Source organism: Oncorhynchus keta, chromosome 19 (assembly GCF_023373465.1).
Source record: "Oncorhynchus keta strain PuntledgeMale-10-30-2019 chromosome 19, Oket_V2, whole genome shotgun sequence".
NCBI lineage: Eukaryota > Metazoa > Chordata > Actinopteri > Salmoniformes > Salmonidae > Oncorhynchus > Oncorhynchus keta.
In genome coordinates, this window is record NC_068439.1 from 25,977,554 (window position 1) to 26,000,003 (window position 22,450).

Consider the following 22,450-nt stretch of genomic DNA (forward strand, 5'->3'; position numbering starts at 1 on the left):
TAATGACAGGTGGCCCAGGTGGCAGACGATGCAATGTGTAACCAGGAGTGGCTTTAACCCGGCCCTACACTGCAAATATTGACCCGGGGACAACCCACGTCAGGAACAGAGAGAAAGGAGGATAGTCAGTGCCTTAGGAGCTAAGGACACCTCAGCATTCTGAGAGAGAGCAAGAAAGAAAGAAGCAAATAGGAGTACCTAGCCTTAGTTAGGGTCCCCTCAGCATTCTGAGAGTGCGAAGGATCAAGTAAGAAAGAGAGAATACTAAGGACAGCACAGCATTCCACTGCTCCCACATCCACACTAGAATTCATGGCAGCCTGTTTTCCGGTCCAATGTGATATACTACACAGCCCTATCCTTTTGCATTTCACATAGGTTAAGTAACAAACACTCCACACCAACTCATATTACATCAGAATCCCATAAATCCAGATTTGCATCTGGTTGTAAACAGCATCATTCAAACATGGATTTATGGCACAGTGGAATAAATAAAAAAAATGAGTGCAAACATCATTCAGAATGGGATTGGGATGTAATATGCATTGAAGTGGTGTGTTTTAGAGTGTTTCCTAATATGCTTTAGACACATTTCATATTGCATTATAGTCAATGGCAAGTGATGACTAAGCAAAAGGTGACAACCAATTATCTCAGTAATGAAACAAAATATATATATTTTTTAACTAAAAAAGTGAAAGCACAAAAAGAGTGAAAATAAGGCCACATAAAATGGGTTAACTTCCCCTTCAATCTGTTAAATCTTTTTGTTTACTTTATGAAAGGTAATTTATTACTATTTCAAATGTTTAAAAAAATATTTTATCTTTAACTCTGCGTTGTTGGAAAAAGACCTGTATGTAAGCATTTCACTGTAGTTTATCTGATTTTATTGAGAATGATGTCAATCTTACGGATCTGACCTGATCCATGAACTGACTAATAGCCCCAATATCAAGCAGATTGCTAGATTTAATGCTGACCTGTCCTTGGATCTGCGCCAACTATTACGATTCAACAGTTCCGTTACCCATTCTTATTATAAAAGGAAAACGTACATAACAACACTATCAAATCCTACTTTAATCAAACTTAATATTATACCTCAAAATGGCTGTCTGATAGTGAAATAACGGCGAGAAAGTCCAAATTCTAGAAACGATGGAACTGTCTGCCTCTACATATTCCATCAGAGCTTTGGGGGAGAGAGGGAGAGGGTTGGTGTGTGGGAGGGGCCATCAGGTGAGCTTGGGGCCGGTGTATAAGAGCATGTCCAGGTGATAGAGAAGGGACACGGCAGTGCGAGTAACAGCAGAGAAAAGGAGACTTACAAAGGTGCCACGGAGAACAGGTAGGAAATATCTTTCTTCACTATCCCTTATCCCTCAATCTGATCCTTTTCCTGGTAAATGTGCCTTAAATGCTGTGAACTTTTCCGGACTCTTTCAGTCTATAAAAACGTGAACAACTCTGAATAGATGTGCAATTACTTGTAATTCTGCATGGCAGTTATTCATTATTGTTTCCACTCAGCTATACTTTTGAGTTATAATAATTTGAGGACAGAAGCAGATTATCTGTGCAGTTTTGTGACATGCATGTGGTATCTGGGTCTGTATTCACAATGATACAGAATAGAGGTGCTGATATAGGATCAGTTTTGACTTGTAGATCACAATGATTAAAATGATATGGACAGGATGAACATGATCCCCAATCAGCCCCCCTACCTACTCTGAGATGCTCAATAATAAACTCTTGTTTCCTTCCAGAAAGGTATTAATCATGATCCGAGGTCTGCTGTTGGTGTTGTTTGTCCTTGTGGCCGTAGCCGTGTCTTCATCTTTGGCCAAGCCTGAGAAGAACATTGCCAAGAGGGGGAAGAGGATCCCTCAGACTCTCTCTAGAGGTAACACTCCCTCCCCTTACTATTTTTCAAGGCTTATCACAGTGTAGTGTTTGAATGAATGAAAGTGCGAAGGATCAAGAAAGGCATGTCTGTTCTACGCAATATATCTCTACCTGAATGTTCTGTAATGTTGCACCTTCCTGAGCGGACCCCAGGTATTCTGACACTGTTCTTCCTTTCGGTCTCTTGTAGGCTGGGGTGATCAGCTGATCTGGGCTCAAACCTATGAGGAGGCTCTGTACTGGGCCAGGGCACAGTGAGTGAAAAAACTTTTATGACTACATGCGAAATGGCATCCTATTTCTTTTGTGGTGCACAATAGGGAATAGGGTGTTATTTCACATACATACAGTGGGGCAAAAAAGTATTTAGTCAGCCACCAATTGTGCAAGTTCTCCCACTTTAAAAAATGAGAGAGGCCTGTAATTTTCATCATAGGTACACTTCAACTATGACAGACAAAATGAGCTGCTTACCTATTGCAGATTCAGTCTTCCCAGCCTGGTGCAGGTCTACAATTTTGTTTCTGGTGTCCTTTGACAGCTCTTTGGTCTTGGCCATAGTGGAGTTTGGAGTGTGACTGTTTGAGGTTGTGGACAGGTGTCTTTTATACTGATAACAAGTTCAAACAGGTGCCATTAATACAGGTAACGAGTGGAGGACAGAGGAGCCTCTTAAAGAAGAAGTTAGAGGCCTGTGAGAGCCAGAAATCTTGCTTGTTTGTAGGTGACCAAACACTTATTTTCCACCATAATTTGCAAATAAATAAATAAAACATCCTACAATGTGATTTTCTGGATTTTTTCTCTCTCATTTTGTCTGTCATAGTTGAAGTGTACCTATAATGAAAATTACAGGCCTCTCTCATATGTTTAAGTGGGAGAACTTGCACAATTGGTGGCTGACTAAAAACTTTTTTGCCCCACTGTATAATAGACCTGGATAACTGATGTGTTGTCTTCGCAAAAAAGCAAATAAATTTCAAGGCATTCCTTGGCATCTCCTTTCTATTCTATTCTATTGTAACCAGAACTACTTTGTCTCCACAGGAACAAGCCTCTGATGGTCATCTTTCACCTGGAGGACTGTCCCCACAGCGCATGTAAGACCCTGATCTCTAACCCCTGACCTCTAACCCCTGACCTACAGCAAATAAACTGCCACTTTATTGCACTTTCCTGAACAGACCTCAGGTCAAAGTCCCTCCCATGGCTAGTTATGCATCCTGGCATTCTCCCAAATTGTGATGCATCATTCAGTTGTATTAGATGCCGGGACTTGTTTAAACAACAATGATCAAACTCGTAGTAGAACAAACAGGACTCTGTTTGCCAAGGTGTTAAATATCTCTAGCATCCTAGTATGTTACTCAACTGTTAATAGATGGAGATCTCTTTAGTCAATATCATGTTTTCCATCATTTATTTCATGATCTCTTTCGTGTATCCAGCCATGAAGAAGGCCTTCGCTGAAGACAAGGACATCCAGAAGGTACTTGATGAAGACTTCATCATTCTCAATCTGGTGGTGAGTTTTAAATTCAGACTTTGGAAAACGTTACTAGAATCATGCCAAGCACAATACATACATTCATTATCTTTTGATCTATTTTATGATTTTACTTTATAGTATATATACTTTTTTGTATTCATATTTTACTTTTGTTTTTGTTTTTTAAACAGACATCTAGTATCTAGAAAGACATAAATAATTACGTTGTGTTTCTCTCCCTGTGTTATCAGTATGAAACCACAGATAAGCATCTCTCCCCTGATGGCCAGTATGTCCCCAGAATCATCTTTGTCGGTAAGTGATGAGGTCACGTTTTCCATGCAGCATTACATGCTAACAAATTTCAATACTTTGTCTTTGATGGCATCAAACAAAAGTGCCAGATTTGAATCAGTAGTTCTCTCTCGCTCACTCTCTCCCCCTCCCCCTCTCTTTCTCTCCCCTCAGATCCCTCTATGACAGTGAGAGCTGACATCACAGGACGCTACTCCAACCGCATGTATGCCTATGAGCCTTCTGACACCCAACTCTGTGAGTACAACTTGATCTTATCTCCCTCTTGAATGTTTGATTGCATACTAACAGTTTACATACTGTTAATAAATAAGTATTTAGTAGATTATAAATATTTAAGCATTTATACACATTTATAATGTTTTATAAATGTAAGGTATTAGAAATTGTAACCAGACATTGTTTTATAATTCAAATATATTACATTTGGCCATTAGTGCCATCATCAACAACAACAAATTACTCCCCTTTTCCCTTCTCCCTACAGTGTTGAGCAACATGCAGAAGGCCAAGAAGCTGCTGAAGACTGAGTTGTAAAGCACTGACAAAGCATGTGACCCGTTGACCTTTGGCCTGTGACTTCAGAGGTTTTCTGAACATTCTCAGAATGATCTCTGGAGCCTAGGAGTCAGCCAGTGGGATACTGTCACCATGTAAACCTAAGCACTGGAAAAAACTAGTCTTCACTTTCACAAACTAATTTAAATGTTTTGGGGGGATTTTCCTTGAAACTCTGTCTTTGTAATGTATTGCTGTACATCTAAGATGTATTTTTTATTAAATATAGTGCAATTCTTAAATTATGTGTGTATTATTGTAAAACCAGAGTTACCAGTATTACATTTTTTGACTCAAGTTAAAAGAGCTATTAAAAAGACAGAAACTGTGTGCGCATGAATGTGTGTGTGTGCATGTGTATGTGTGTAGCTAGGGAGTGAGTGCTGACATCCTGGTCACATCCTGAATGGGCTTGGCCATTGAGGGTATGAAAGAACTTTTCCTGAGTCACTCCTGGTTGCCTGGTTACTGAACCGGTCACAGCCTGGTTGCCTGGCTACCGAACCTCAACCAATGCCTTTGTTGTATAACGGGGCTTCCTTCTTTAAGAAAAAACCACACACACATACACACACAGTGACCTGAGTAATTATCTTTGCTCTTCATGGGAATCTATGCAAATGATATGCCAGAAAGCAAATAAAAGCATTACTTACAAAACTGATTTTAGTTTCTTGGAAATGCTTAGGCTCCTGCTGTGAGCTGAGCTCAACATTTTGCAACTTCACTGGTTGTGTTTCTATTGAAACAGAGCCCAACTAACCCAGTGAATGTCGACTGGTCAACTTGACTGGGCGTTGGTGGGAAATGAGTTACGATCAATGTTGATAGGAGAACAGAAACGGGATGAAATAGATGTAAAATATCAATTTTATTGTGATTTCTTGTACAAAGGCTCAGGTACCTAGTTCACAGAACCATCAGTAGCAGCAGCACATCCTAGCAGAGACATGATACAGCAGCACATCCTAGCAGAGACATGATACAGCAGCACATCCTAGCAGAGACATGATACAGCAGCACATCCTAGCAGAGACATGATGCAGCAGCACATACTAGCAGAGACATGATACAGCAGCACATCCTAGCAGAGACATGATACAGCAGCACATCCTAGCAGAGACACGATACAGCAGCACATCCTAGCAGAGACACGATACAGCAGCACATCCTAGCAGAGACACGATACAGCAGCACATCCTAGCAGAGACACGATACAGCAGCACATCCTAGCAGAGACATGATGCAGCAGCACATCCTAGCAGAGACATGATACAGCAGCACATCCTAGCAGAGACATGATACAGCAGCACATCCTAGCAGAGACACGATACAGCAGCACATCCTAGCAGAGACATGATACAGCAGCACATCCTAGCAGAGACATGATGCAGCAGCACATCCTAGCAGAGACATGATGCAGCAGCACATACTAGCAGAGACATGATGCAGCAGCACATCCTAGCAGAGACATGATGCAGCAGCACATACTAGCAGAGACATGATACAGCAGCACATCCTAGCAGAGACACATACAGCAGCACATCCAGAGACATGATGCAGCAGCACATCCTAGCAGAGACATGATGCAGCAGCACATCCTAGCAGAGACATGATGCAGCAGCACATCCTAGCAGAGACATGATACAGCAGCACATCCTAGCAGAGACATGATACAGCAGCACATCCTAGCAGAGACATGATGCAGCAGCACATCCTAGCAGAGACATGATGCAGCAGCACATCCTAGCAGAGACATGATACAGCAGCACATCCTAGCAGAGACATGATGCAGCAGCACATCCTAGCAGAGACATGATGCAGCAGCACATCCTAGCAGAGACACGATACAGCAGCACATCCTAGCAGAGACATGATACAGCAGCACATCCTAGCAGAGACATGATACAGCAGCACATCCTAGCAGAGACATGATACAGCAGCACATCCTAGCAGAGACATGATACAGCAGCACATCCTAGCAGAGACATGATGCAGCAGCACATCCTAGCAGAGACATGATACAGCAGCACATCCTAGCAGAGACATGATGCAGCAGCACATCCTAGCAGAGACATGATACAGCAGCACATACTAGCAGAGACATGATACAGCAGCACATCCTAGCAGAGACATGATACAGCAGCACATCCTAGCAGAGACATGATACAGCAGCACATCCTAGCAGAGACATGATACAGCAGCACATCCTAGCAGAGACATGATACAGCAGCACATCCTAGCAGAGACATGATGCAGCAGCACATCCTAGCAGAGACATGATGCAGCAGCACATCCTAGCAGAGACATGATGCAGCAGCACATCCTAGCAGAGACATGATGCAGCAGCACATCCTAGCAGAGACATGATGCAGCAGCACATCCTAGCAGAGACACGATACAGCAGCACATCCTAGCAGAGACATGATACAGCAGCACATCCTAGCAGAGACATGATGCAGCAGCACATCCTAGCAGAGACATGATGCAGCAGCACATCCTAGCAGAGACATGATGCAGCAGCACATCCTAGCAGAGACACGATACAGCAGCACATCCTAGCAGAGACACGATACAGCAGCACATCCTAGCAGAGACATGATGCAGCAGCACATCCTAGCAGAGACACGATACAGCAGCACATCCTAGCAGAGACATGATGCAGCAGCACATCCTAGCAGAGACATGATGCAGCAGCACATACTAGCAGAGACATGATGCAGCAGCACATCCTAGCAGAGACACGATACAGCAGCACATCCTAGCAGAGACATGATGCAGCAGCACATCCTAGCAGAGACATGATGCAGCAGCACATCTAGCAGAGACATGATGCAGCAGCACATCCTAGCAGAGACACGATACAGCAGCACATCCTAGCAGAGACATGATGCAGCAGCACATCCTAGCAGAGACACGATACAGCAGCACATCCTAGCAGAGACATGATGCAGCAGCACATCCTAGCAGAGACACGATACAGCAGCACATCCTAGCAGAGACATGATGCAGCAGCACATCCTAGCAGAGACATGATGCAGCAGCACATCCTAGCAGAGACATGATGCAGCAGCACATACTAGCAGAGACACGATACAGCAGCACATCCTAGCAGAGACACGATACAGCAGCACATCCTAGCAGAGACATGATGCAGCAGCACATCCTAGCAGAGACACGATACAGCAGCACACAATCGGCTGCCAGGCTTTGTAACACTATCAGCAGAACAAAGTGGATCATATGTGTTTTCAGGTCAGTCTTCCCCAGAATTACATAGTGTTGATATTCAGACAGCATAAGCAACTGACTCTTACATTAATGCATTTGGTTTAGCAGATTTCTAATCATTAGGAATGTTTACACAGAAATATACATAAAGAACTACTTTTTTGTTGAATACTGTGTAGCATGATGACGTAAAGTAAAGGCAACAACAAGCTGCTTAAATAGCTGTAGTTATGTAGTTACAGCACACAACTGTCAACAGCGCGCTACAGTCCTGTTATTGAGTGTTAAAATCAAATGTACAAATATTCAATGATGTCTTCAATCGCCATGCGCTCAAAATAATACAAACTGTTCTTCATTATGTCAGTCATTGTTTGTAATACAGGAGTCATTCAGTAGTCACAACATCACAGTTCACATGCTCTAATACTGGTCTGAGCATACTGAACGCTTGTCAATCAAGGGTGTGTCAAATATCAAATGTATTCTCTGAAAACGTTGATTCCAAGAGATTTGGCATCGGAAGCAGAGCCATATACATATGAGAGGTTAAATACAGGATATGATTGGGATTGGGAGTGGCTTCAGGTGTCCTATTAGGGTAATAGACTCATGCAGCATTTTAATATACAGCCGGGTCGTGTTCTTTAGGGCACACAACAGAAAACATTTTGCAACTGAAAATGTAAAGGAAAACGTAGTTCCTCCTGTCTCAGTCAGTTTTCTCCTGTTTAGTGCCCTAATGAACCCAGTTATTTTCCAGACACACACCTTTATGAAACACCACACAAAGGCCTGCCGCTTCGCTCAGCTGGTGAAAACACACACAAGTCACTTGCTTATTTACAAACACAGCCCCTAAAACAGGCGGCAAACCCACCTCCACCAGGAGAGCTACTGCAGGCTTTTGCTTCGGCCCCACTTTAACTAACACAACCGATTCAGCTGAAAATGGCACCGATGAGCAACTCATTTGTTTAGAATCAGCTGTGTTAGTGTTAGTTAGAGTAGGGCTGGAGAAAAAGCCTGCACACCAAGTAGCTCTCCAGGAGGAGGGCTAGCCACTTCCAGGATGTGGGGTGAGGGGGGCAGGGCGCAGAGCCAGCAGTTGCCAGCAGTTACAGGAAGGCACTGGGATTGGCTCGAGGGTCTTTCTGGTTCCTGTATTGATATGTTAGCCACACCCCCAGGATCTGAAGCAGGAGTAAAGAATAAACATTACTGAGCCCAGTTTTATCATACTGACCCTACAAATTACAGATCATATACTGTAAATATACATTTTCATTCCCTATTAGATTTTATAAACTGCAGTTTACTGTAAGTAAGTTCAATTGATTGAATGCTTGATTGAGACACCAGACCATTCCCTAACTGTATATAAAGGGAGATCTCACCTCAGTGAAGCTGAAGAAGAGGCCTATCCCGCCCGCGAAGCGCAGCACCTCTCCTGCATGCGCCTGGATGTGCTCAGCACACGGTGAACAGGAGTGGTTGGGGAAACAGGCCTGTAGAGGGACACAGAAACACCACACAGACCAGGTAGTCAGGAAAACGGCTTCACAGCCACAATAGTGAATATACAGCAGCTGATATCATCAGAACCAGTTTGCTAAAAATATCAGAGCCATATCAACACAGATGTAAACACACGTTTTTTAGACAATCACATTCGTTGTAATGATACATCTTGATATGTACCAACAGAGCTTGTGACCTGTGATGGACAGGTCAAAGACAGCATACTGCACATTCAGATTCAGTGCACCAGAGGGTTCATTTGTTAATGCTTACAGCGTCACAGGTCCCGTTGTTGTCTACGTGGTAGAAGCCACAGCAGTTGAGACTCTTCTCTACGTCTCTCTGGGTGGTGTGAGAGTTGTTCCATCCCACCTCCAACAGTTGTTCCTAAAACAGGGGTACAACAGCAAGCACTGACCACCATAGATACACCCATATACATTAGGTGCATTACAATGCCTGTATATACAGGACCAGATTTCCAAGGTAGTCTGCTGTTCTTGAACCAGATGGAGGTAAGTCTGAATGAAATAGTGATTTTGAAAGGTACTCCATAGAACATGGAACCGGAACAGCCCGTAGTGCCGAGACATGGGAGGTCCCTAGATCTGAGATTTCACCACAACATTAACCAATAACAGACACATCATGATTCATTAGCATATGTTGTCTCTGTATCTATCTAGAATTGAATCACAAGATTTCTGTGATTTGTCTGAAAAGTAGTTTTTGTTCCTCTAGAACTGAAAGGAATGTTGTTGTGATTGACAGCAGTGTGTGTGCCCACCTGCTGATCCTTGTTGATGGCCAGACAGGCGCTGGAGACGGAGAACTGGACGATGAACACCATGAAGAGGATGATCATATACTGGGCTCCACTGTCAAGGAACAACACTCCAATACACACATTCTCAACACAGAGCTTTTGTAGTTTTGAACCAGTTGGTCACACTTCCGAAGGCAAAGGTTACTTATTTTCAACAGTCAAAGGTTTTATTTCTCTAAACTTCTGTATTAGTAATATGGAATATTATAGATTAATACTATAATAAATGTAAACAGTGTAATAATGACTGAAAGCCAGTCGGTATTATGACCCGATGACTAAGCCAGAAACAGGGGTCGGCAGTGTCTACGCAGGCTGACTACAAAGTGCAATACGATACTAGACCTGGTCTCACAGATGTTATTGCGTGTGCATGCCATACATGAATGGAAAATCAGCAGGGATTTTTCCACAACATACAGTATTGTAGGGGTAAGATATCAGTACAGCCAGTACAGTCTCATTCAGACAATCCCTTTTGGCGAGCTGCTGAAGCTATTGGAAAAGCTTATTGAAACTATTGAGACCCCAAACCTGAACTCAAGCCACAATTCAAATTCTAGACCCCAAATTCACTTGGGTCTTGGGTCAGGTCAAGTCTGCCTTGGTGGAAGGTTAGGATACGAAGAAGAGTAGGACCTGGTGGTGCTTCACGGCCCCAATGAGGCCGACCAACGCCACGAAGAACAGGAAAACGCCCACTCCAATGACTCCGCCCACCACCTGGAAGCTGGACACCAGGCCGAACCACTTCCCCCAAGCAGCGATGCCGATCATCAGCAGACTCACCAACTAGAGAGGGAGGGATGGATAGACGGACCGACAGAAAGACTGATAAATAGACAGGCAGGCGCAGGCACAAAAACAGAGACAGACAGCCAAGATGACCCTAAACAACAGATACAGTGGGGAGAACAAGTATTTGATACACTTACGATTTTGCAGGTTTTCCTACTTACAAAGCATGTAGAGGTCTGTAATTTTTTATCATAGGTACACTTCAACTGTGAGAGACGGAATCGAAAACCAAAATCCAGATAATCAAATTGTATGATTTTTAAGTAATTAATTAGCATTTTATTGCATGACATAAGTATTTGATACATCAGAAAAGCAGAACTTAATATCGGCAGTGTATCAAATACTTGTTCTCCCCACTGTATCTTATATCATTGTATGAAGTATGAACTGTATGAACTCTCCACAGTCAAAGAGTAAAAACTGCACTGTGTGTGTGTGTGTGTGTGTAAGAGAGAGAGAGAGAGAGAGAGAGAGAGAGAGAGAGAGAGAGAGAGAGAGAGAACGTGAGAGGTAGAGAGAGAGGTAGAGAGAGAGAGAGAGAGAGAGAGAGAGAGACAGACAGACAGACAGACAGACAGACAGACAGACAGACAGACAGACAGAGAGAGAGAGAGAGAGGAAAGAGAGAGAGAGAGACAGACAGACAGACAGACAGACAGACAGACAGACAGACAGAGACAGACAGACAGACAGACAGACAGACAGACAGACAGACAGACAGGCAGACAGACAGACAGACAGGCAGACAGACAGACAGACAGACAGACAGACAGACAGACAGACAGACAGACAGACAGACAGAGACAGAGAGAGAGAGAGAGAGAAAGTGAGTGTGGACATTGACCGGAAACTATCAGATAGGCTTACAGGTTATGTATGGTATGTAATAAAACAAAGTGAGTGATATTATTGCAGTGGTATAACCTGTCAGAAGGACACAAGCTACACCTCAAGACTGTGTGCTTTTATAAATAGACAGGGGCGCAATGTCCCCAGTGGAATTTGCGCCCCTGGAAATAGAAGAAGCAACAGTCAGTGGAACATAATTTTCTATCCTTAAAACATTTATCTGCCTGTAAATGTATATTCAGTTTAAATATAGGTCACCACTGTGGTCTGTTTTGATGCCACAAGCACTCCTGTAAAACATTGGGTGGTGTTGTGAACATTTGAGGCCCTATGTTGAGGGTTTGTATTGGAATGCTATGGGAGTCTACACACACCCTATGGCCCATATAATGTTGTTTTCAGTAACAACCACTTGATAAGAGATATCAGGAATGGTTAGAGCTTAACAAAGATAGGATACACCCTTGCATTGGAAAGTGTCAGGACTCAAGAGAGGAAACGAGATAGGAAATAGAGAGAGGAAATAATATATATAGGCCATTTTAAATATTCAGTTGCCTAAATACTGAATATAAATCCTAATATTTTTACGTGCTGAGGTTGCCTTTGTCAAACAGGAGACGCAAATCGTATTCAAGACAAAGGTTCAGTTTTAATTATTTATAGCAGCAGAGCCTGGTCTGACCCAATGTATTTTTAAAACAGGCTGTACCGCAACAATATTTCTTACACACCCGCACAGACCGCATAAAAAACGTCATATAGGCAACCGAACCAACGCCCAAAACCTGTTATAGTATAGCTTAGTAATACTCCATATGGTCAATTCTGGAATCGCATACTCACAACATAAAGGATATTGAGCGCACAGAGGGAGTGCTTGGAGCAGGTGAAACCGGAGCAGGCCATCATTGAGATTTTTGATAATAAACCAAACGAATAATAAGATAAAGCAATTCCTTGTAAAAACGAAATAAAAATGGAAATATTCCAAATCAAGACGGTTATGATTGTCCCCACTACCAAGTCTGGTCGCGAGATGAACCAGTATTCTGCCAGCAGCACAAACGTTGACGTGACTTGTGTATGGTAATGAGGAAACCTTCAAAAATAAAAGCCTACATTTTAAAACATTGCAATGAGGATAACTCATTCAAGTGATATTGCATTTTAATCAATGGCCACTTTTATTGTGCCAACAAGAAAATGCAATAAGTAATTTCTGAAAACAAATTACAAATAATATATATTTTTTAAATGAATAATGTTTATAATGAAAAAAATACAATGTTGACACTGGTATATTGACAATATTGAGCTGTAGGGAGAACACTTTTCTACCTTTCTCAGCTAAAGTGGGGTGAAAAATACTCACCCAAATATGGTTAGTTTTGGAGGGGAATGTTTTATAGACATATCAAACCAAATCAAATTGTATTTGTCACATGCTCCGAATACAGTGAAATGCTTACTTACAAGTATTTAACCAACAATGCAGTTTTAAGAAAAATAAGTGTTAAGTAAAAAATTGATAAGTAAAACATTGATAATAAAAGTAACAAATAAATAAACAGCAGCAGTAAAATAACAATAGCGAGGCTATATACAGGGGGTACTGGTACAGAGTCAATGTGGAGGCTATATACAGGGGGTACTGGTACAGAGTCAATGTGGAGGCTATATACAGGGGGTACTGGTACAGAGTCAATGTGCAGGCTATATACAGGGGGTACTGGTACAGAGTCAATGTGCAGGCTATATACAGGGGGTACTGGTACAGAGTCAATGTGCAGGCTATATACAGGGGGTACTGGTACAGAGTCAATGTGCAGGCTATATACAGGGTGTACTGGTACAGAGTCAACGTGCAGGCTATATACAGGGGGATACAGAGTCAATGTGCAGGCTATATACAGGGGGTACTGGTACAGAGTCAACGTGCAGGCTATATACAGGGGGATACAGAGTCAATGTGCAGGCTATATACAGGGGTACTGGTACAGAGTCAATGTGCAGGCTATATACAGGGGGTACTGGTACAGAGTCAATGTGCAGGCTATATACAGGGGGTACTGGTACAGAGTCAATGTGCAGGCTATATACAGGAGGTACTGGTACAGAGTCAATGTGCAGGCTATATACAGGGGGTACTGGTACAGAGTCAATGTGCAGGCTATATACAGGGGGTACTGGTACATAGTCAATGTGCGGGGCCACCGGTTAGTCGAGGTAATTGAAGTAATATGTACATGTAGGTAGAGTAATAAACAGAGAGTAGCAGAAGTGTAAAAGAGCCCTTTGATTAGCTGTTCCAGAGTCTTATTTTTAAATGTTTTATTTAACCAGGCAAGTCAGTTAAGAACAAATTCTTATGTTCAATGACGGCCTAGGAACATTGGGTTAACTGCCTGTTCAGGGGCAGAACGACAGATTTGTACCTTGTCAGCTCGGGGGTTTGAACTTGCAACCTTCCGGTTACTAGTCCAACGCTCTAACCAACGCTCCAACGCTCTACCCTGCCAGCCTGGGTGTAGAAGCCGTTACGAATCCTTTTGGACCTAAATGTGGCACTCCGGTACCTCTTGCCGTGCGGGAGCAGAGAAAGCAGTCTATGACTAGGGTGGCTGGAGTCTTTGACAATTTTTAGGGCCTTCCTCTGACACCACCTGGTATAGAGGTCCTGGATGGCAGGAAGCTTGGCCCCAGTGATGTACTAGGCCGTATGCACAACCCTCTGTAGTGCAGTGATCCAACCAGTCAGGATGCTCTCGATGGTGCAGCTGTAGAACCTTTTGAGGATCTGAGGACCCATGCCAAATCTTTTCAGTCTCCTGAGGGGGAATAGGAGTGGTCGAGCCCTCTTCACAACTGTTTTGGTGTGTTTGGACCATGATAGTTTGTTGGTGATGTGGACACCAAGGAACTTAAAGCTCTCAACCTGCTCCACGACAGTCCCATTAATGTGAACAGGGGCGTGCTCGGTCCTCCTTTCCTATAGTCCACAATCATCTCCTTTGTCTTGATCACGTTGAGGGAGAGGTTGTTGTCCTGGAACCACACGGCCAGGTCTCTGACCTCCTCCCTATAGGCTGTGTCATCTTTGTCGGTGATCAGGCCTACCACTGCTGTGTCATCGGCAAACTTGATGATGGTGTTGGAGTTATGCAGTCATGAGTGAAGAGGGAGTACAGGAGGGGGCTGAGCACGCACCCCTGAGGGGCCCCTGTGTTGAGGATCAGCGTGACGGATGTGTTGTTACCTACCCTTACCACCTGGGGGCGGCCTGTCAGGAAGTCCAGGATCCAGTTGCAGAGGGGGGGTGTTTAGTCCCAGAGTCCTTAGCTTAGTATTGAGCTTTGAGGGCACTATGTTGTTGAACGCTGAACTTTCGTCAATGAATAGCATTCTCACATAGGTGTTCCTTTTGTCCAGGTGGGAAAGGGCAGTGTGGAGTGCAATAGAGATTGCATCATCTGTGGATCTGTTGGGGTAGTATGCAAAATGGGGTGGGTCTAGGATTTCTGGGATAATGATGTGAGCTATGACCAGCCTTTCAAAGCACTTCATGGCTACAGATGTGAGTGCTACGGGTCGGTAGTCATTTAGGCAGGTTACCTTAGTGTTCTTGGGCAAAGGGCCTATGGTGGTCTGCTTGAAACATGTTGGTATCCCAGACTCAGTCAGGGACAGGTTGAAAATGTCAGTGAAGACACTTGCCAGTTGGTCAGGGCATGCTCGGAGTACATGTTTCAGTGTTACTTGCCTCGAAGCGAGCATAGTAGTCATTTCATCTGGTAGGCTTGTGTCACTGGGCAGCTCGTGGCTGTAGTTGGTAATAGTCTGCAAGCCCTGCCACATCCGACGAGCATCGGAGCCGGTGTAGTACGATTCAATCTTAGTCATGACGCTTTGCCTGTTTGATGCTTCGTCTGAGGGCATAGCGGGATTTCTTATAAGCTTCCGGGTTAGACCACGCTCTTTGAAAGTGGCAGCTCTACCCTTTAGCTCAGTGCTGATGTTGCCTGTCATCCATGGCTTCAGTTGGGGTATATACGTACGGTCACTGTGGGGACAACATCATCGATGCACTTATTGATGAAGCCAGTGACTGATGTGGGGTGTACTCCTCAATACCATCGGAAGAATCCCGGAACATATTCCAGTTCTAACAAAACAGTCCTGTTTCTTAGCATGTGCTTCATCTGACCACTTTTTTATTGATCAGGTCACTGGTGCTTCCTGCTTTAGTCTTTGCTTGTATGCAGGAATCAGGAGGATAGAATTATGGTCTGATTTGCCAAATGGAGGGCAAGGGAGAGCTTTGTACGTGTCTCTGTATGTGGAGTAAAGATGGTCTAGTTTTTTTCCCTCTGGTTGCACATTTAACATGATGGTATAAATGAGGTAAAACGGATATGTTTCCCTGCATTAAAGTCCCCGCCCACTAGGAGTGCCGCCTCTGGATGAGTGTTTTCCTGTTTGCTTATGTTCTTATACAGCTCATTGAATGAGGTCTTAGTGCCAGCATCGGTTTGTGGTGGTAAATAGACAGCTACGAAGAATATAGATAAAACATATTTTGGTAAATAGTGTGGTCTACAGCTTATCATGAGATACTCTACCTCAGGCGAGCAAAACCTAGAGACTTCCTTAGATTTAGTGCACCAGCTGTTGTTTACAATATACATAGACCGCCACCCCTTGTCTTACCAGAGGCCGCTGTACTATCCTGCCGAAAGGCATAAAACACCCCATCTGTGTGTTATTAATGTCGTCGTTCCGCTCCAACTCTGTGAAAAACAAGATATTACAGTTTTTAATGCCCCGTTAGTAGGATATACGTGATCATGGTTCATCTATGTTATTAACTATAGACTGTACAGTCGTGGCCAAAAGCTTTGAGAATGACACAAATATTAATTTCCACAAAGTTTGCAGCTTCAGTGTCTTTAGATATTTTTGTCAGATGTACTATGTAATACTGAAGTATAATTACAAGCAAAGGCTTTTATTGACAAGGTGCTCCATCATGCTGGAAAAGGCATTGTTCGTCACCAAACTGTTCCTGGATGGTTGGGAGAAGTTGCTCTCGGAGGATGTGTTGGTACCATTCTTTATTCATGGCTGTGTTCTTAGGCAAAATTGTGAGTGATCCCACTTCCTTGGCTGAGAAGCAACCCCACACATGAATGGTCTCAGGATGCTTTACTGTTGGCATGACACAGGACTGATGGTAACGCTCACCTTGTCTTCTCCGGACAAGCTTTTTTCCGGATGCCCCAAACAATCGGAAAGGGGATTCATCAGAGAAAATTACTTTACTCCAGTCCTCAGCAGTCCAATCCCTGTACCTTTTGCAGAATATCAATCTGACCCTGATGTTTTTCCTGGAAAGAAATGGCTTCTTTACTGTCCTTATTGACATCAGGCAATCCTCCAAAATTCTTCGCCTCACTGTGCGTGCAGATGCACTCACACCTGCCTGCTGCCATTCCTGAGCAAGCTTTGTAGTGGTGGTGCCCCGATCCCGCAGCTGAATCAACTTTAGGAGATGGTCCTGGCGCTTGCTGGACTTTCTTGGGCGCCCGAAGCCTTCTTCACAACAATTGAACCTCTCTCCTTGAAGTTCTTGATGATTCGATAAATGGTTCATTTAGGTGCAATCTTACTGGCAGCAATATCCTTGCCTGTGAAGCCCTTTTTGTGCAAAGCAATGATGACGGCACTTGTTTCCTTGCAGGTAACCATGGTTGACAGAGGAAGAACAATGATTCCAAGCACCACCCTCGTTTTGAAGCTTCCAGTCAGTTATTCGAACTCAATCAGCATGACAGAGTGATCTCTAGCCTTGTCCTCGTCAACACTCACACCTGTGTTAACGAGAGAAACACTGACATGATGTCAGCTGGTCCTTTTGTGGCAGGGCTGAAATGCAGAGGAAATGTTTTTTTGCATAGCAAAGAGGGACTTTGTAATTGATTGCAATTCATCTGATCACTCTTCATAATATACACTGCTCCAAAAAATAAAGGGAACACTTAACACACAATGTAACTCCAAATCAATCACACTTCTGTGAAATCAAACTGTCCACTTAGGAAGCAACACTGATTGACAATACATTTCACATGCTGTTGTGCAAATGGAATAGACAACAGGTGGAAATTGTAGGCAATTAGCAAGGCACCCCCAATAAAGGAGTGGTTCTGCAGGTGGTGACCACAGACCACTTCTCGGTTCCTATGCTTCCTGGCTGATGTTTTGGTCACTTTTGAATGCTGGCGGTGCTTTCACTCCAGTGGTAGCATGAGACGGAGTCTACAACCCACACAAGTGGCTCAGGTAGTGCAGCTCATCCAGGATGGTACATCAATGCGAGCTGTGGCAAGAAGGTTTGCTGTGTCTGTCAGCGTAGTGTCTAGAGCATGGAGGCGCTACCAGAAGACAGGCTAGTATATCAGGACATGGAGGAGGAGGCCGTAGGAGGGCAACAACCCAGCAGCAGGACCGCTACCTCCGGCCTTTGTGCAAGGAGGAGCAGGAGGAGCACTGCCAGAGCCCTGCAAAATGACCTCCAGCAGGCCACAAATGTGCATGTGTCTGCTCAAACGGTCAGAAACAGACTCCATGAGGGTGATATGAGGGCCCGACATTCACAGGTGGGGGTTGTGCTTACAGCCCAACACTGTGCAGGACATTTGGCATTTGCCAGAGAACACCAAGATTGGCAAATTTTCCACTGGCGCACTGTGCTCTTCACAGATGAAAGCAGGTTCACACTGAGCACATGTGACAGACGTGACAGAGTCTGGAGACGCCGTGGAGAAAGTTCTGCTGCCTGCAACATCCTCCAGCATGACCGGTTTGGCGGTGGGTCAGTCATGGTGTGGGGTGGCATTTCTTTGGGGGGCCGCACAGCCCTCCATGTGCTCGCCAGAGGTAGCCTGACTGCCATTAGGTACCGAGATGAGATCCTCAGACCCCTTGTGAGACCACATGCTGGTGCGGTTGGCCCTGGGTTCCTCCTAATGCAAAACAATGCTAGACCTCATGTGGCTGGAGTGTGTCAGCAGTTCCTGCAAGAGGAATGCATTGATGCTATGGACTGGCCCGCCCGTTCCCCAGACCTGAATCCAATTGAGCACATCTGGGACATCATGTCCCGCTCCATCCACCATTTTTCAGTTTTTGATTTGTTAAAAAAGTTTGAAATATCCAATAAATGTCGTTCCACTTCATGATTGTGTCCCACTTGTTGTTGATTCTTCACAAAAAAATACAGTTTTATATCTTTATGTTTGAAGCCTGAAATGTGGAAAAAGGTCGCAAAGTTCAAGGGGGCCGAATACTTTCGCAAGGCACTGTACATTTAGTCCTGCATGTATATTAATTCCAAAACAAAACATTAATGTACTGTTGTTGTGTTTAATATCAGTTGTAACGACAAAACACTTGAACACTCTGTTTGCTTCCCGTGTGAAATAAAATGTAAACAGTAGTGGAATGGCATACCTGTTAACAGCCTAGCCCAATGGTGATGGCAGTGGCTGCACCTTGACAGATGTAAATCAGCCCAAGGCCAGCATTGATGTGTGCCAAAAAATGCATCAGGTCATTTTCTAGGCCTTCTCCTAGTAAACTCATGTTGCTATAGGTTTAGCCTTCCAACAATTTTCTTAAACCCACCTTGGTCGTAATCAATCCAAAGGTTGGCCTCTTAGACAATACAAATTGTAATTTGTGAGAAAATACAAATTATTATTACTTGGCCTTTGTCTTATTAGAAGACCTGTTTTATTTAAAGTCCTAAGCAAGCACAATACCAGGATGAAATACCCTTTCACCTGTTTTATATTTGCACTTGAAGAAACTTTCAAAGTTCTTGAAATGTTCCACATTGACTGACCTTCATGTCTTAAAGTAATGATGGACTGTTGTTTCTCTTTGCTTATTTGAGCTGTTCTTGCCATAATATGGACTTGGTCTTTTACCACAACTGATTGGCACAAATGCATTAAGAAGCAAATACATTTGACAAATGAACTTTTAACAAGGCTCACCTGTTAATTAAAATGCATTTCAGGTGCCTACCTCATGAAGCTGGTTGAGAGAATGTCAAAAGTGTGAAAAGCTGTCATCAAGGCAAAGGATGGCTACTTTGAAGAATCTCACATATAAAATATATTTTGATATGTTTAACACTTTTGGTTACTACATGACTCCATATGTGTTATTCCATAGTTTTAATGTCTTCATTATTATTCTACAATGTAGAAAAAAAAGTAAAATAAAGAAAAACCCTTGAATGGGTAGGCGTGTCCAAACTTTTGACTGGTACTGTATGTCTCATTATCATAACACTTTTTAAACATTCCTGTAAAAACTCTAATCATTTTTAAAGACAGTTTTATTCATCCATTATGCATCATCTAGAAGAGTAGTCCTTAGATAAGCACAAGTTAAGTACATTTATTCACTTAAATGACTTCAGAAAAAGGTTCTTATTCTCTAACACCAGTCTCAACGTCAACAGTGAAGAGGCGACTCCGGGAGGCTGGCATTCTAGGCAGAGTTGCAAAGAAAAAGACATATCGCAGACTGGCCAATAAAAATAAAAGATTAAGATGGGCAAAATAACACAGACACTGGACAGAGGAACTCTGCCTAGAAGGCCAGCATCCCTGAGTCGCCACTTCACTGTTGACTTTGAGACTGGTGTTTTGTGGGTACTATTTAATGAAGCTGCCAGTTGAGGACTTGAGGCGTTTCTGAAACTAAACACTTTAATGTACTGGTCCTCTTGCTTAGTTGTGCACAGGGGCCTCCCATGCCTCTTTCTATTCTGGTTAGCGCCAGTTTGCGCTGTTCTGTGAAGGGAGTAGTACACAGCATTACACGAGATCTTCAGTTTCTTGCCAATTTCTCACATGAAATAGCCTTCATTTTTTAGAACAAGAATAGACTGATGAGTTTCAGAAGAAAGTTCTTTGTTTCTGGCCATTTTGAGCCTGTAATCGAACCCACAAATGCTGATGCTCCAGATACTCAACTAGTCTAAGTTGGCCAGTGTTATTGTTTCTTTAACTAGCACAACAGTTTTCAGCTGTGCTAATGTAACAGTATGGCTTCCGTCCCTCTCCTTGCCCCTACCTGGGCTCGAACCAGGAACCCTCTGCACACATCTGCAACTGCCTGCCACAAAACATCGTTACCCATCGCTCCACAAAAGCTGCAGCCCTTGCAGAGCAAGGGGAACAACTACTTCAAGGTCTCAGAGCGAGTGACATCACCGATTGAAACGCTATTAGCGCGCACCCCGCTAACTAGCTAGCCATTTCATATCGGTTACACTCACTCCCCTTTTGGCCTCCTCCCTTTCCGCAGCAACCAGTGATCCGGGTCAACAGCTTCAATGTAACAGTATAGCTCCCGCCCCTACCCGGGCTCGAATCAGGGACACCCTGCACACATCAACAACTGACACCCACGAAGCATCGTTACCCATCGCTCCACAAAAGCCGCGGCCCTTGCAGAGCAAGGGGAACAACTACTTCAAGGTCTCAGAGTGAGTGACTTTGCCAATTGAAACGGTATTAGCGCGCACCCCTCTAACTAGCTAGCCATTTCATATTGGTTCCACTAACATAATTGCAGAAGCGTTTTCTAATGATCAATTAGCCTTTTAAAATGATAAACTTGGATTAGCTAACACAACGTGTCATTGGAACACAGGAGTGATGGTTGCTGATAATGGGCCTCTGTACGCCTTTGTAGATATTCCATTAAAAATCAGCTGTTTACAGCTACAATAGTCATTTACAACATTAACAATGTCTACACTGTATTTTTACAAATCAATTTGATGTTATTTTAATGGACAAAAAATGTGCTTTCCTTTCTAAAACAAGGACATTTCTAAGTGACCCCAAACCTTTGAACGGTAGTGTATATTTGTCGTTAATTAAACATGTATTTCTTTAAATATTGCCTACACAAAAGTCTTCAACATACCAGTTTTTTTGTAAACTTTCAAAAGAAATGCTGTTATAAATAATACAATATTACACATAAAATACTTCAAATTATCCATTTATTTTTTCAAAGGTGGTTGCAATGCTGTGTAAAACAGTTGTACTGCACAAGAGTCATAAAATACATCGACATTCTCAACATTTAGCATGTCTTTTGCAGGGGGGCTATTCAAATAAAAATGTGTCTGCGTCGTGCTGCCAGCATAATATTCTGCTGCTAGGAGAACGGTAATGCGGGATGACATGCCTAAAAGGGAGGTTGCTCTGGAGCTTCCACAGTGCTCTGATTGGTTAAAGGATCATGTTTGTAATTTATATATAAATAATTGCAGTGATGCGGTGGCAGTGATGATGGCAGAGGGTTTCAGACTGTTGTCTCACCGCCATACAGCTCCAACTGGTGCAGGTTTAGGGTGCCTTCCAGATAGATAGCCCATATTTATGTGCTTCCTTTGCCAGTGCAGAATGTCCAGTATGTGTCTGGAATTTACCCAATCCCTCCCCTTTAGTCTGACATCATTTAAAGTTCCAAATTCAACTGTAGGCCTTGACTCCAACTAACCTAATTTCTCAGGACACATGACAGCCTCCTCTATATCTGAATACCCCCATTAGAATTGGAGCTGGCTAATTAGTTGAGGTTCTCAGTGAGAGTGCATGTGTGGAAGTGCATGTAAGGCCAGAATCACATTACAGATATAGGAAGGTGTAGTTCATGAATAATTCATCATCCTCTGTGGGTCAATCAGGTCCTGCATGGCTGGGATCTCTATGCTCACCTGAACCTAAACAGACAGACAGAGACAGGAAAACAAATACAGACAGACAGGCGGGGGTATTGGGACATCCAGATACCCAGAAATGACACACACACACACACACACACACACACACACACACACACACACACACACA

General features: G+C 43.3%; 2 protein-coding genes across 3 annotated transcripts; one reads left to right on the forward strand and one right to left on the reverse strand.

Moving 5' to 3' along the window:
* The first annotated feature begins 1,251 nt into the window (after positions 1 to 1,251).
* LOC118398012 (anterior gradient protein 2 homolog) lies at positions 1,252 to 4,518 on the forward strand. 2 transcript variants are annotated; one of them, XM_035792946.1, is made up of 8 exons: positions 1,252 to 1,354; positions 1,776 to 1,912; positions 2,105 to 2,168; positions 2,962 to 3,014; positions 3,363 to 3,439; positions 3,655 to 3,718; positions 3,872 to 3,955; positions 4,206 to 4,518. In XM_035792946.1, the coding sequence occupies exons 2-8, from the start codon at positions 1,789 to 1,791 to the stop codon at positions 4,253 to 4,255; spliced, it is 516 nt and encodes a 171-aa protein (XP_035648839.1). In that variant the 5' UTR covers positions 1,252 to 1,354; positions 1,776 to 1,788; the 3' UTR covers positions 4,256 to 4,518. The 2 variants fall into 2 exon arrangements, with proteins under 2 accessions (XP_035648839.1, XP_035648840.1); XM_035792947.1 differs by having other exon boundaries at positions 1,264 to 1,354; positions 1,780 to 1,912.
* A 1,311-nt stretch (positions 4,519 to 5,829) lies between these two features.
* On the reverse strand, positions 5,830 to 12,574 carry LOC118398013 (tetraspanin-13-like). Its single transcript, XM_035792949.2, has 6 exons — positions 12,351 to 12,574; positions 10,479 to 10,646; positions 9,816 to 9,896; positions 9,302 to 9,415; positions 8,905 to 9,015; positions 5,830 to 8,700 (listed from the first exon to the last, which is right to left on the reverse strand). Exons 1-6 carry the CDS (start codon positions 12,414 to 12,416, stop codon positions 8,626 to 8,628), a joined length of 615 nt encoding a protein of 204 aa, XP_035648842.1. The 5' UTR covers positions 12,417 to 12,574; the 3' UTR covers positions 5,830 to 8,625.
* Positions 12,575 to 22,450: the final 9,876 nt, after the last annotated feature.

Bases quoted from the DNA above. Each gene is read 5' to 3' on its own strand.
- LOC118398012 (XM_035792946.1), top strand. From the start codon at position 1,789: ATGATCCGAGGTCTGCTGTTGGTGTTGTTTGTCCTTGTGGCCGTAGCC. The intron at 3,015-3,362 runs GTAAGACCCTGA...TCGTGTATCCAG, and splicing joins GGACTGTCCCCACAGCGCAT to CCATGAAGAAGGCCTTCGCT. The intron at 3,956-4,205 runs GTGAGTACAACT...TTCTCCCTACAG, and splicing joins GCCTTCTGACACCCAACTCT to TGTTGAGCAACATGCAGAAG.
- LOC118398013 (XM_035792949.2), bottom strand. From the start codon at position 12,416: ATGATGGCCTGCTCCGGTTTCACCTGCTCCAAGCACTCCCTCTGTGCG. The intron at 10,647-12,350 runs GTGAGTATGCGA...CTCCCTCTCTAG, and splicing joins CGCTCAATATCCTTTATGTT to TTGGTGAGTCTGCTGATGAT. The intron at 9,897-10,478 runs GTATCCTAACCT...AGTGGAGCCCAG, and splicing joins ACCAGGTCCTACTCTTCTTC to TATATGATCATCCTCTTCAT.